Raw genomic sequence first — 14,535 nt, forward strand, 5'->3', positions numbered from 1 at the left:
ATTCTGAAGGTTTATTGTTATTAATATTGAATAAAAAGTAACTGGGATATATCATTGTTAATTATCATTCAAATTTTAGGTAAATTATTTTAATTTGCATCTTATAAGGATTTTATAAGGGAAATACGGATTTTGGAGGTTGGTTATACAGGTTTGATTGACCAAAGGTTGACATGTATGTAGTGACCAAAAATGCATTCCTATATTTAATAAAATGAGAAATAGAATTTTGATGATAAAGGAGAACTGAAGGCAAAATTTTTTTTAAGTCAGCACTGGTTAAAGATATCGGTTCTTCCGGAAACACACCTACTGTTTCAAACACAGTTGAACAAAGATACATTGCTGTGAGTTTATACACTGGATTACTGTACGCTCTCAACTTCCTTTTCTGGGTTTACGCTAAAGATTCACTCAGTAGTTGCCTGCAGCACAAGCCGGTTGCGATGGCCCCTGTGATAACCGCTAACAAGTTCAAGTTGTAATGCTGGAAGTGAGATTTGGGGAGAGGGAAAGAAAAGACTTTGCTCTCGTGTTCTTTATGGTTAACAGGGTTTAAGGAGAACAAAAAAAAAAATTAGGCGATGGTCCTGTGCACGTTTCATGCGTCTGACATACACTTGCTAACACCGACAACACTCACTGTATTACCAGCATTCAACTTTATCTCCTGTCGTTTTAATCATTTTCATCACCGGGGCAAAATCTGTTCTCCCTGCCTGTGTGTGTGTGTGTGTGTACGGTAATTGGTGTAAGATGATGTGCTTTATTAAAGCAGAAATGCTCACAGTATTAATAATGAACGAAAGCTAGTAGAAGTTGTGTAACACCATGTAAATGAGGTCATGCTAAATGCTTGTCCTTTTATAGTAAGCCTCAGTAAAATTATGGGGCACTGTTTTTGAGCTGGAAAAAAAACAGTGATGGTCTCGTCTCTTTTTTTTTTTTTAACCACAAAGAGATTGTATGTGCCAAGAATATTGAAGTGTGTAAGAGTTTAATTTTTGGAAGTTTGACAGATGAATAGTTGTCACTGATCTTTTTCCATTTTTTTTAATTGAAAATAGCTTTATGGATTTAAATTTATGATTTTAAAAAAGGAGCCACATTTTTAAATTAATTAATTTATTTAATAAAAATTATTTTATACACTATTTTATATGCTATTTATATTATACTTTTATACTTTGAAATGTGGTGATTGTGATATATGTTTATTTCTGTAATATCTCACAAAATATCAGGCCATTCTGTTCTGTGGCTGGGAAGTTATTTAATTTGAAGGGATTAAAGCAAATAATGTGCATGAAATTGCTCGCTTCGCACAGTCAAGCAGACAGAGGAAGTCCGTGTGTGTGTGTGTGCATGCGCAGGTTTACCATCATTCTGTCACTAAACGAACAGCTGATCACACTGAGGTGCTCGCTGAGCGCCGATATTTATTAGTTCGGTCCTGCGTTTCCTTTCCTTCGTATAGAACATAACGTCTTTTCTTCTCGCTTTCTTTCCGTTACTGTAGTCGGTCTTTCACGTTTCATTCGCACACTCACGTCCTCCATTTTTCTCTCCTGTTTCAAATTTGTATCCCACAATGCCTTGCGTGAACGAGGAAAGCCCACCACGTGATGTGATGCATGACATAGTATCTAGAATCGGGTCATGGTGAAGCAGGAAAAAATAGCGGAGAATTTAGGGCCATGTGGAGATAAATTCATTAATTGTTCTATTTAAACAAGAAAACGAATAAAATTGGAAGTCTGTGATTCGAATTCAGTAGCTTTCGGTCACTAAACAAAAATAATTGGGTGTCGCGGAAAATTCTTCTTTTTATGACCGACACTTGAAAAATCTGAAAGGCCGTCTAGATTTAATGTGAGTGAATGGAGTTCAATTTTTCATTTGCTTTAAGAGAGAGAGCAAATTTCATTCTATGTTAATATGCAATAACAATAAAGGGCATTCTGATTGAAATCAAAACTGACATTTAAAAAAATAATAATAATCTTGAGAGCTTGTTGTCAGATTGTGCATGATTTGTGTTAATCACAGCAGCGACTTTTATCCTCAGTCACTGTAAAATTGTGGGCGGAGCAAAAACCGGGTTGCTTATGAAGGTTACATCATTTTTTACATGTCCAATTTTTTTTCCCCTTTCACAAGCAAGTCAGCTCCTAATGCATGAAGCATGATGAAATATCCATTTCGTTGTCAAAAATGCCAGATTAATCCATTGCACGAGCACAGCGTGTCATCTTTCACATCGGAGTCCAAAACTGAGCTGACTTTGAACCTGTGAAGTTTAATCCATAAATATGTGAGCAAGAGAACAAACAAGCAAGGGAAAAAAAAATCACATTGAAATTAAACACTCATCCCTGACTTGCTCTGTAATCCACATGAAGAGTGTCAGGATACAAGTCAAATTTCCACCATAAAAACGTGGACTTGATGGAATTTCCAGCAGCAGCTTTGTCTCAAAGTCTGTCTTAAAGCTGCAAGTTTCCAGAAGAAGCTCAATAAAATAATCAAACAAAGACCTCGGACCTGATCATCTGTTTAAACACATTAGCCGGATCTCAGGTTGACAGTCATCCAGATGTGATTCCCCCCCAAGAGAAAGTGGAAAAGGTGGAAAATTCACTGTCGAGAGACACTTTCCAGGTCTGAGCTGTGAAGTTGTTATTAATGCAGTAAGTAATTGGCAGCCGGTGTTGGATTTTGGAAACTCGGCCATGGAAACAAAACTCCAGGCCCATGACATCACTCCTGCTGACACATAAAAGGACAAAGACAAAAAATATATTTACTGCTAGAGCTTTAAAAGTCCTGACCAAAAGACAATATAAAGAATACTGGAAATATTTAACTTCATTAAAGCCTTGAAATGATATTCCTCATCCTCATAACGGCAGAATGTTTTATTCATTTTGGTGTAAATATTATCATAGACATGGAATTATATTTATATATATTTAAAATGACACTATAATAACTTTGTAAACGTACAATAATGTATCGAGAGCAGATAATTACTGTAATTAATGTTTAAATTATTTCTAGTGTATTGTCTGTACAGTAATGACAGACCATGCTGTATTTTTTTTAAATGGTGAACAAAACAGTATTTTTTTTTTTACAAGAATACATCTGCACAACAGTATCTTACTGTAAAAACTGCTCTGATTTTCAAGTTATATTGTTTAACTTTGCAAAAATCTCACAAAGAAACATTAGATTACACAGTCGCTTGCTAAAATCAACCAAGCAATCAAATCGAACAATGAAAAGAACTGGGACAGAATATAAACAGAAAGGATGAGAAGCTAGTTTTCAGAAGTAGGTTTTTCAAAAAATTTAAAATGGCAGGAACTTAATTACTGGAAATGGCGACGTGTATGGATCAAGATGATAGAAGGATTCAAGGGGAAAAAGATCATGACCCAAGGACAAATGGTTCAAAAGTTATAAGCAAAAGTGTCCCATGAAATTTGGCCTGTTGGTGGCGCTACAGTGATGGATGAATGGATTGACCTCAAATTTGAGACCTGGATACTTTGGATTGTTTTCTACCAATGTGCCAAATTTCATCAAACTCCACTAAGGGATTTGTCTATGTGCTCCCATGCACATGTGAGTGCATTATGTAGTTCTCCAGTCAGCCAATCCCTTGGTGAATAAAATCACGCAGATCCAAATCAAGAGCTTCAGTTAATGTTCACAATGTTCAAATATCAGAATGGGAAAAAATTGTGATCTCATAGTGAAGTGTGACTTTCTTTCACTGTGCCATGGGTGTTTGGTTTGAGCCAGATGAGTAGTTTTGGTTTGAGTATCTCAGAACCTGCTGATCTCCTGGGGTTTTCACACACAACAGTCTGTAGAGTTTACCCAGAATGGTGCGAAAAACAAACACTGAGTGAGTAAGTGAGCGACAGTTCTGTGGGTGAAAACAGGAAACGCCTTGTTGATAAGACAGGGCAGAGATCAGAAAATGTGGACAGATTGGGTCAAGCTTTTTTTTTTTTTTTTGCCAGGAAGGATATAGTAACTCATATAATCACTCTTTACAACCGTGGTGAGCAGAAAAGCATCTCAGAAGACCACATTGGGTTCCACTCCTACAGCCAAGAACAGGGATCTTATGGCCCTTTTCCACTACCCTTTTTCAGCTCACTTCAGCTCGCTTCAGCTCACTTCAGCCCGACACGGCTCGCGTTTCGACTACCAAAAAACAGCACGACTCAGCTCGCTTCAGTCCTGCTTAGCCCCTAAAACTCGCACGGTTTTGGAGTGGGGCTGAAGCGAGCCAAAGCGAGCTGAGTGAGGCTGGGGGCGTGAGCAGACACTCCCCTGTGCACTGATTGGTGAGGAGGAGTGTCCTCACATGCCCACACACGCCCCGCGAGCACGCTGGGATCTGTAAACACCGTAAACCCAGAAGAAGAAGAATTACGAATTACGAGAATTTCTGAAGCCTTATGCGCCTCGCCTCATCTATACGCTCTTGCCAGTACCTGTTGGCGTTGTCGGTGACAACAAGCCACAGAACCAAGACCAGCAACACTAACGACTCCATGTCCATGTTTATTGTTTACTATTCGGGTCGTGAGACTACCGCTTAAAAGCTCACTGATGTCACTGTTTGCGCTGCTTAACGACATCACGTGACGTCCACCCACTTTCGCTAACTCCACCCAAAGTGTCCACCCACTTCCAGCCAGCATGGTTCAGCGCGGTTGTAGTCGAAATGCAACTCCAACAGCCCCGCTCAGCTCGACTCAGCACGGCACGGCTCAGCCCGACTCAGCCGCGTTTGTAGTGGAAAAGCGGCATTAGAATCCAGAACAAGTTCCTATTAAAGTGGCCGGTATGTGTAATGTCAAATTGCACAATAACATGCTAAATTCAAGTGAACAATCAAATAATTAAAAAGTGACCTAATAAGGCTAATGTTGCCTCGGGTAAACTTTTAGCACGTACGCTGCTTTGCGAAAATAATTGAAGCTTTGCTTTTTAAAAAGACATCTTTTGGAAGACAAAATAATGGAAGAAATGAAATTAAAACCTCTTGTACAGTATATACAACCCCGATTCCAAAAAAGTTGGGACAAGGTACAAATTGTAAATAAAAACAGAATGCAATGATGTGGAAGTTTCAAAATTCCATATTTTATTCAGAATAGAACATAGATGACATATCAAATGTTTAAACTGAGAAAATGTATCATTTAAAGAGAAAAATTAGGTGATTTTAAATTTCATGACAACAACACATCTCAAAAAAGTTGGGACAAGGCCATGTTTCCCACTGTGAGACATCCCCTTTTCTCTTTACAACAGTCTGTAAACATCTGGGGACTGAGGAGACAAGTTGCTCAAGTTTAGGGATAGGAATGTTAACCCATTCTTGTCTAATGTAGGATTCTAGTTGCTCAACTGTCTTAGGTCTTTTTTGTCGTATCTTCCGTTTTGTGATGCGCCAAATGTTTTCTATGGGTGAAAGATCTGGACTGCAGGCTGGCCAGTTCAGTACCCGGACCCTTCTTCTACGCAGCCATGATGCTGTAATTGATGCAGTATGTGGTTTGGCATTGTCATGTTGGAAAATGCAAGGTCTTCCCTGAAAGAGACGTCGTCTGGATGGGAGCATATGTTGCTCTAGAACCTGGATATACCTTTCAGCATTGATGGTGTCTTTCCAGATGTGTAAGCTGCCCATGCCACACGCGCTAATGCAACCCCATACCATCAGAGATGCAGGCTTCTGAACTGAGCGCTGATAACAACTCGGGTCGTCCTTCTCCTCTTTAGTCCGAATGACACGGCGTCCCTGATTTCCATAAAGAACTTCAAATTTTGATTCGTCTGACCACAGAACAGTTTTCTACTTTGCCACAGTCCATTTTAAATGAGCCTTGGCCCAGAGAAGACGTCTGCGCTTCTGGATCGTGTTTAGATACGGCTTCTTCTTTGAACTATAGTTTTAGCTGGCAACGGCGGATGGCACGGTGAATTGTGTTCACAGATAATGTTCTCTGGAAATATTCCTGAGCCCATTTTGTGATTTCCAATACAGAAGCATGCCTGTATGTGATGCAGTGCCGTCTAAGGGCCCGAAGATCACGGGCACCCAGTATGGTTTTCCGGCCTTGACCCTTACGCACAGAGATTCTTCCAGATTCTCTGAATCTTTTGATGATATTATGCACTGTGGATGATGATATGTTCAAACTCTTTGCAATTTTACACTGTCGAACTCCTTTCTGATATTGCTCCACTATTTGTCGGCGCAGAATTAGGGAGATTGGTGATCCTCTTCCCATCTTTACTTCTGAGAGCCGCTGCCACTCCAAGATGCTCTTTTTATACCCAGTCATGTTAATGACCTATTGCCAATTGACCTAATGAGTTGCAATTTGTTCCTCCAGCTGTTCCTTTTTTGTACCTTTTAACTTTTCCAGCCTCTTATTGCCCCGTCCCAACTTTTTTGAGATGTGTTGCTGTCATGAAATTTCAAATGAGCCAATATTTGGCATGAAATTTCAAAATGTCTCACTTTCGACATTTGATATGTTGTCTATGTTCTATTGTGAATACAATATCAGTTTTTGAGATGTGTAAATTATTGCATTCCTTTTTTATTTACAATTTGTACTTTGTCCCAACTTTTTTGGAATCGGGGTTGTAGATGTGATTCCTTTGATACTTTAAACGTTTGAGCGGCTCATCTAACAGTAAAGTTAATGCTGTGCGCTTTACTGTAAAGCTACACCACTGTTACGGGAGACACAAATATTTTCAGAGTTTCACACCATCGTACTGGTTTACACGTGGTGTCTTTTTGTCCAGAAATTCTTTAAATAATAAGCCATGGTGCAACGTAAATGTTTTTCTCTTTAAATCAGCCCCTGAGCTGTGTGCTAACTGGCTCGCCAGCTAAGCTAATGCTAACAATGAGCAATATAGATTTGGTTTTGTTCTTGTAATGCTAATATAAAAATTAATGTTGATTTAAAAAAATAAATCAATCTGACAAATTTGGCCGCTGTTCAATAATATTTGCATACCGGATGCAATCATGACATCACAAATTGAGCTGATATGTAGCCCCGCCCCCAACCCTGACTTCTACTGAGAAATCCTCTGTTAAAACCAAACAATATCTTGAGAATCATGAATCTCTTCTGTGAAGACAGATGGAGAAAGAGAGTGAGTCAGAAAGACAGACTGAGATGTCAAGTAGTCTTGGACTGATTTAATGGATCAGTTTGGCAGCTGTGTCGTTTTTCTGTGTTTAAAGTATCTCGCTCTTTTCCCTTAACACACGCCAACTCTTTATTCCTTCGGGATTTCATTTGTCAGACGCTTTTTCTCATGACTTGTCGTGCACGCTCTTGAGTAGACTCAATCATTTCTTCTCCAGATGCTAAAATGTGTCTTGTGGTCAATGCTAAGCAAAAGGTAAAGGATTAACGTGCAATATTTTGGGGATATGGTGCGTCTTTCCAGATTGAAGACCCACTCTATTGATTGAGACTATTTTATACAGTATACAGTATAATGGATTAAAATTGACTGTTTTCTCCAGTTGGCTGAAGAGGAGTACAGCAGTCCCAGTGGTGGATCAGTGCGGAGTAAAATCTGTTTGTTCTTTTTATGTGGAAAGAAAAAAATCTGTATGGAAGTATTCACGTCATGGCACATTTTAGGAGCCGTTTACAGAAACAAAAACTGAAAAGAAAAAGGTGAAAAAGTCCTTTGATGAAAGTGGAATCAAAATGCAAAATCATCTCACGTTCACAACGAATCTTCGTTTTCGTAATTGAGGGGGTACAAACTTTTGCACTCAGCTGTAGATACTGCTCTAAAGGCAGCGATACACTATTCAATCCATCAGATCCATTCTTAAGATCAAATGGGATCACTGTGTCACAAACGATGAAGTGTTGGATCGTGCTGAAGCCATGGAGATGATCGTCCTTCTCAGGAACAGATTGTGCTGGATGGGTCGTGCTGCTCGCGTGCCAGATGAATGAACGTCCAGTCAAAGCACTTTTGCCAACTCGCCGTGTAGAAGGCTCCAGGAAGGTTGGCCGTCCTTTTCTTGATTCAAGGACACATTGAAGGAGATCCTAAACTGTGGAGGTAGTCATGGAAAGGACAGAGAGAGAACAGGAAGATGAGAGCCAAGCGCCACCAGGAAGTTATTTTGTAGTTTGCTCGTGTCGGGTTGAAAGACGTTGTTGTTGTTGTTGCAGTGATATTCAGCAAATGGTTATAATACTGTAAAACTTGTGTGTGTGTGTGTGTGTGTGTGTGTGTGTTAGAGACTCCATTTTAATCAGTGAGTGGTGTTGGATAGGATAAATTGAGGAGTTCTCTTACTCAACTGTAGGTGGCAGCAAAACCCAATTTGTCTCAGTAGATCAAAATGGATAAAAATTCCCCTTATTAATCATGTTTATGAGGCTAAAATCCAATATCTATCAATAACTTGACTCCAAAGTGTTTTTAAATTCTGATTTAATTTTTAAATATGTTCCAAGTCTGCAATACTCGTTATTGTAGTGTGATTTTTGTCAGTCATTTTTGTCAAAAACAGTTATGTTTTTGTCAGTCATGTCACAGTAATTTGTCACTTTTGTCAAAAAGTATCCATCCATCCATTATCTGTAGCTGCTTTATCCTGTCCTACAGGGTCACGGGCAAGCTGGAGCCTATCCCAGCTGACTACGGGCGAAAGGCGGGGTACACCCTGGACAAGTCGCCAGGTCATCACAGGGCTGACACATAGACACAGACAACCATTCACACTCACATTCACACCTACGGTCAATTTAGAGTCACCAGTTAACCTAACCTGCATGTCTTTGGACTGTGGGGGAAACCGGAGCACCCGGAGGAAACCCACGCGGACACGGGGAGAACATGCAAACTCCGCACAGAAAGGCCCTCGCCGGCCACGGGGCTCGAACCCGGACCTTCTTGCTGTGAGGCGACAGCGCTAACCACTACACCACTGTGCCGCCCTGTCAAAAAGTAATTTTTTTTTTTGGTCAGGTAATTTTTGTCAGTCATGTCACAGTAATTGTCTTTTTTTCAGTCTTTTTTGTCGTTTTTGACGCAATTGTGTTTTGTCATTTTTTGTCAGTCATGTCAATCATTTTTTGGTGATTTTTGTCAGTCATTTTTGTCAAAAACTCTTTTTGTTGTTGCTGGAAATTTTGTTGCTAGTGAAAACCCAGTATTCGTGAGACCAGACATAACGGATACTGAAATTGTTTGATCTTATTCTAATTTCCAATATTTATATCCAAACCTCAGCTTTTCATGTGTTGAGAAACATTTACACTACCGTTCAAAAGTCTGGGGTCACCCAGACAATTTTGTGTTTTCCATGAAAAGTCACACTTTTATTTACCACCATAAGTTGTAAAATGAATAGAAAATATAGTCAAGACATTTTTCTGGCCATTTTGAGCATTTAATCGGCCCCACAAATGTGATGCTCCAGAAACTCAATCTGCTCAAAGGAAGGTCAGTTTTATAGCTTCTCTAAAGAGCTCAACTGTTTTCAGCTGTGCTAACATGATTGTACAAGGGTTTTCTAATCATCCATTAGCCTTCTGAGGCAATGAGCAAACACATTGTACCATTAGAACACTGGAGTGAGAGTTGCTGGAAATGGGCCTCTATACACCTATGGAGATATTGCACCAAAAACCAGACATTTGCAGCTAGAATAGTCATTTACCACATTAGCAATGTATAGCGTGGATTTCTGATTAGTTTAAAGTGATCTTCATTGAAAAGAACAGTGCTTTTCTTTCAAAAATAAGGACATTTCAAAGTGACCCCAAACTTTTGAACGGTAGTGTATAAAATAGCATTAGAGAAGTGAAAAACTCTATTTTTCTGCCATTCACGGTCGATAAAACAAACACTTGCCACTAGCTACAATACCTTGCACATAATCACACAACTTCATTGTTTATTAGTCAGAATAAAAATTACATGTAGTGTTAATGTCCATCCCAAATTTAACTTCCTGGAACATTACAAAAGCAAGAAACGTTGTGTTTTGAAGCCGCATCAGCCAAACTGCTGAACTTGAAGTTGAAATTGAGTTTTCGGCTTCGTTCTGCCTTTATTTTATTTTATTTTTATTTCCACAGGATGAGGCGGTGTTGTAATTAGTCACGTCCTTTGAAACTACTGAAGTGTAACATTTCCGTATCAAAGCCTTTTCCTGAAGACACGGGGAAAAAAACCCTCAACGTCTTTGTTTGTTGATCTCACTTTTTAAAATATGACTCGTGAAATGGCACAGTTCTAGTGTGTGTGTGGCACTAATGCACTCAGTCATCATTCCATATGTAAATGTCCTTCACCTTTTTAACCGTTAACGAGTATTACCTGCTTTATCTTTCACTGATTCTGTACATGATGTGGAAATGAACACAACATGAAGGTGGTGTTCTGTTCGAGGAAACTAATCAACAACGGGGCGGTGTGCTGAAGCCAAGTTACTGCCATCACCCTGAAGATTATTTTCCTCTAACGGCACATCATGTTAGTGTTTTATTCCTCTTACACCGCAGAAATTTGCCACTGATTACAAATTTTAATTTATTCATCAATGGCATGTTGTACTTTTTATACATTTATAGATACATGTGATGTGGAACATCCATGAAATGAGATCACTTATAGTTTCACTGTAGTATATAGTTACAGCAGGTTTAAACAGTCATTCACTCACCAGCCAGAGAGAGAGAGAGAGAGAGAGCAGACGCCCACCGCTGGCTGAGGAAGCAGCTCATCAGCACATCATGCTTTCTCTCTTGTCCCTGGGCCCTAATATGATCGATCTCTCTTCCGGAAGGAGTGTATGCAAGAGCAGAACTCTCTGTCTTGCACGCTCTCTCTCTCTCTCTCTCTCTCTCTCGCTCTCTCTCTCTCTCTCTCTCTCTCACACACACACTCACACACACACACACACTTTAGATCAGCTGGCAGCATCTGACAAATAAATATACTGTGTGAAGATTCTGCACCTGGTTTCACTAAAACCTTCCCGATGGAGTGTCGTGGTCCAGGATGGAGATATTCTCCTCAGAGCTGATTCTCTGAGGTCGATGTGTGTGTGTCTGAGCAATGGGTTGTACAGCGAGTGTGTTCCTGTGGAGGAGCTTGCAGACTTTGTTGGGCAGAAACTATAACCGTGTGTGTAAAGCCGAGGCTGAGGAAACTGAGGTTGTAGAAGATTCAGACACGGAAAGCTGCAAGGAATCACTGACACCAGCACCGGCGTCAGGAACACTGGTAATATGTGTGTGTGTGTGTGTGTGTGTGTGTGTGTGTGTGTGTGTGTGTGTGTGTGTGTGTGGTACAAACTGTTTGAGGAATATGAGCCACAAAAATAACAGCAGATGTTGGTTAAAGTATTACTCAGCATCCTGAGGCTAAAAGAGGTGGCCTGCTAAGAGGTGTGTGTGTGAGAGAAAATGGTGTTGTGTACAGATACATCATCAACATGTACTGTAAGTTACAGTAAAAGTGGTTCTTTGTTACAGAACTTCTAAGACAGTTATACTATGGTAATACTTTTTATCCTGTGATAGTTACATTTAAGAGTTATTCCATGAAATCGAGTTGTACATGAGCTGATAGCTGACGAGGTGCGTAGCACTGAGTCGTCTATAATCCATATACAACGAGATTGAGTGGAATAACTGTTTTATTCTATCCACATTCACTGGATTTTGAGAAACAGAGCATTTTATTTTTTTACAAATTCGATGAATAAAAACTTTATACAAAACGTCTGACAAAATAATTTCTGCTTAGAATGTAAACAAACTGGTGAAATGACAGGAGCAATTTGTGAAAAATACGATAATAATAATAATAATAATTCTTGAAAAGTGAAAAAGTTACGTTCTTACCATCAAATACTTTCATTCCATATTTTGTTGCTTTTGTATTTTTTGTGATTTTGTTTTCGAGAAGTTTTTATTTCGTCCTCGGTTAGTTCAGTGACGCACGCCGCCATTTTGTTTTTCTCTACTCACAGTATATGAGCTAATATCCTAGTAGTGGAGTAGCCAATCAGAGCGCACGATTGCTCATATCCAGTGAATGTGGATAGAATAATAATAAATGTTGAAGGACATCTGTGAAACGTGTCAGTTCCTGTTCTCACTTATAAACGGTCACAAGATGTAACAGTCTTAAATTTTAAAGTTCTGACTGTTGGACACTAAAGCGCTGACACTGGAGACTCCTTCCTTAATAATAATAATAACTTTTATATTACACCTTTTACAAATTTAGCATGCAAAGAAAATAAAACAAATTATTTTAAAATTAGGTAAATGATAGAATACAAATGGTATAAATCATAGCAGTGATGGTAAAAAGAAAATAATAACAGTATAAAATGTGAAAATATAACAGCATATTTATAAAAAATATATAGCGATGAAATATTAGACTAATTTAAAACAATTTAATTTTTTTTTTTTGAAGACCTGGACCTGATAGTTGTAAATATTAAATACAATAAAACGGACAGTTTCTCCTGTTTCAGGTCTTAGCTATTAGATATTTAACATGGATGTGGCTTTAGTGTGAGCTGACATCCGAGAGAGAGAGAGAGAGAGAGAGAGGAGGTGAATGAGGATAATGATATCTCTGTCCATTCAGCATTATTACAGTGAACTGTGCTGTAAAGAGGAAATCGATGTGCGAGTAAAGGCCGTATTAATGACACCCTTCCACTCTTTTCCTCTTTCTGCTGTGGAAACTACACTGACTAATCCCTGATGCTGTGACGGTCTCTTTCATTTCCTCTCACTTTAAATAAGACCGTTATTTATAGCTGGATCTACACTATTTTTGTATGCAGTCGTTTTCCGGATGGTGAAGCTCGATAATGTCTGCTTTTATGTACGATGCGTACGCATACGCAAAATGGCTGCTGCATGCATTCTGTGGTCATTTGGACACTCACTCATGCACATCCTCGTAAATTAACGTGACGCGTCTGTGTGGTGCAATACCAGCGTGAACACTGGGGGCAGTATAACACCATGTCACCCTGCACCTTGCAGTTGACAAGTCAAGAATCCTGAGGGATCCTGTACAATCATTGCGGAAATGAGACAAAGGGATATTTCCTCGCTTAGAGTCGGCTATAAATAGTATAATGCCACGGATAGCAGGCTAATGTGGCCGACCGGCGCGCTGTCCAGTAATCGTTCCCTATATCCACTAGGGAGGGCGGTTTAATTATTCTTCAAAAGGGCTCTTATTTAGTATTACGACGAAAGTAGGAATTTATCACAATTATCAGGATAAATCGTTTGGGCGCGAGTCTTGTTGAGGTCCGGGGTCACCGCGATCAGAGTCGGCTGAGTCGCTGTCCGATTCCGAAGCCGCACGGTCAAACCAGTGAGCCACATTCACCGATTGCTTCGCAACGGCCATAGGGTCATACATATACGGTTTCACCTCTCGATATTCAATTTGGAGAGTTCCTACTTCAAAATCGCTTTCAGACATTTTACACAACCTCTCACGACCAAAGTCCGTACACGTGTGCTCGGTTCGCAAGTAAACACAGAGCTGCTCCCGGTCTGTTTGGCTTAAATGACGTCATGACGACGGCCCCCTGGTGGTGAAAGTGCGCATAAGTGAGATGTAAACAAACCTTTGGAACTTGCGCAAACCAGTATATTTTAACTGTTTTATTCAATTTTAGGGTGCAAATTAGACACTAAGAAGATTTAATTTGCTTTTTGGGTCATTCTTCTAGAAAATAAAGTTGATATTCTATGTTTCACCTCCGACCCTTGCCGATGACCTTTAACAGTTATTCCACGAAATCGAGTCGTACGTGAGCTGATAGTCGGCTATAATTCGTGTACAACGAGATTGAATGGAGTAACTGTTTTATTCTATCCACATTCACTGGATTTTGAGAAACATAACATTTTTTATTTTTATTTTTTGTAAATTCGATAAATAAAAACTTGATACAAAGCATCCAACAAAATAATTTCCACTTAGAATGTAAACAAACCAGCAAAATCACAGGAGCAATTTGGGAAAAATGCGATAATAATAATTCTTGAAAAATAACAAAAGATACTTTTCATTCCTTTTTTGTATTTTTGGGAGTTTTGTTTTCGAGAAGAGCTTTTATATTTTGTCCTCGTTTGGTTCAGTAACACGCTCCGCCATTTTGTTTTTCTCTACTCACGGTATATGAGCTGATAGCTTAGTTTTAGAGTAGCCAATCAGAGTACACGATTGCTCATATCCAGTGAATGTGGATAGAATAAAACTGATTCGCACCATGTCTCCGATCGTATACTTGTACACTATTTTAGACAGTTATTCAGTATTAACTAGGCATGTGACAATTCACCCAATTCACAATTCAGTTCACGATATTGGGTTCAGGAATAGATTTTCCCCATGATATTTTTTTAACAAAAATTTAACAATAATTTTATTACCAAAAAAAAT

At 39.2% G+C, this 14,535-nt stretch overlaps 1 protein-coding gene across 1 annotated transcript in view; it reads left to right on the top strand.

Moving 5' to 3' along the window:
• Positions 1-11,157: 11,157 nt before the first annotated feature.
• dock9b (dedicator of cytokinesis 9b) overlaps positions 11,158-14,535 on the top strand; it is a 91,386-nt gene continuing 88,008 nt past the window's right edge. The window contains exon 1 of the mRNA XM_060918658.1: positions 11,158-11,325. Coding sequence (XP_060774641.1) covers positions 11,158-11,325 — 168 coding nt within the window. The remainder of the gene's footprint in view (positions 11,326-14,535) is intronic.

Source organism: Neoarius graeffei, chromosome 4 (genome assembly GCF_027579695.1).
Source record: "Neoarius graeffei isolate fNeoGra1 chromosome 4, fNeoGra1.pri, whole genome shotgun sequence".
NCBI lineage: Eukaryota > Metazoa > Chordata > Actinopteri > Siluriformes > Ariidae > Neoarius > Neoarius graeffei.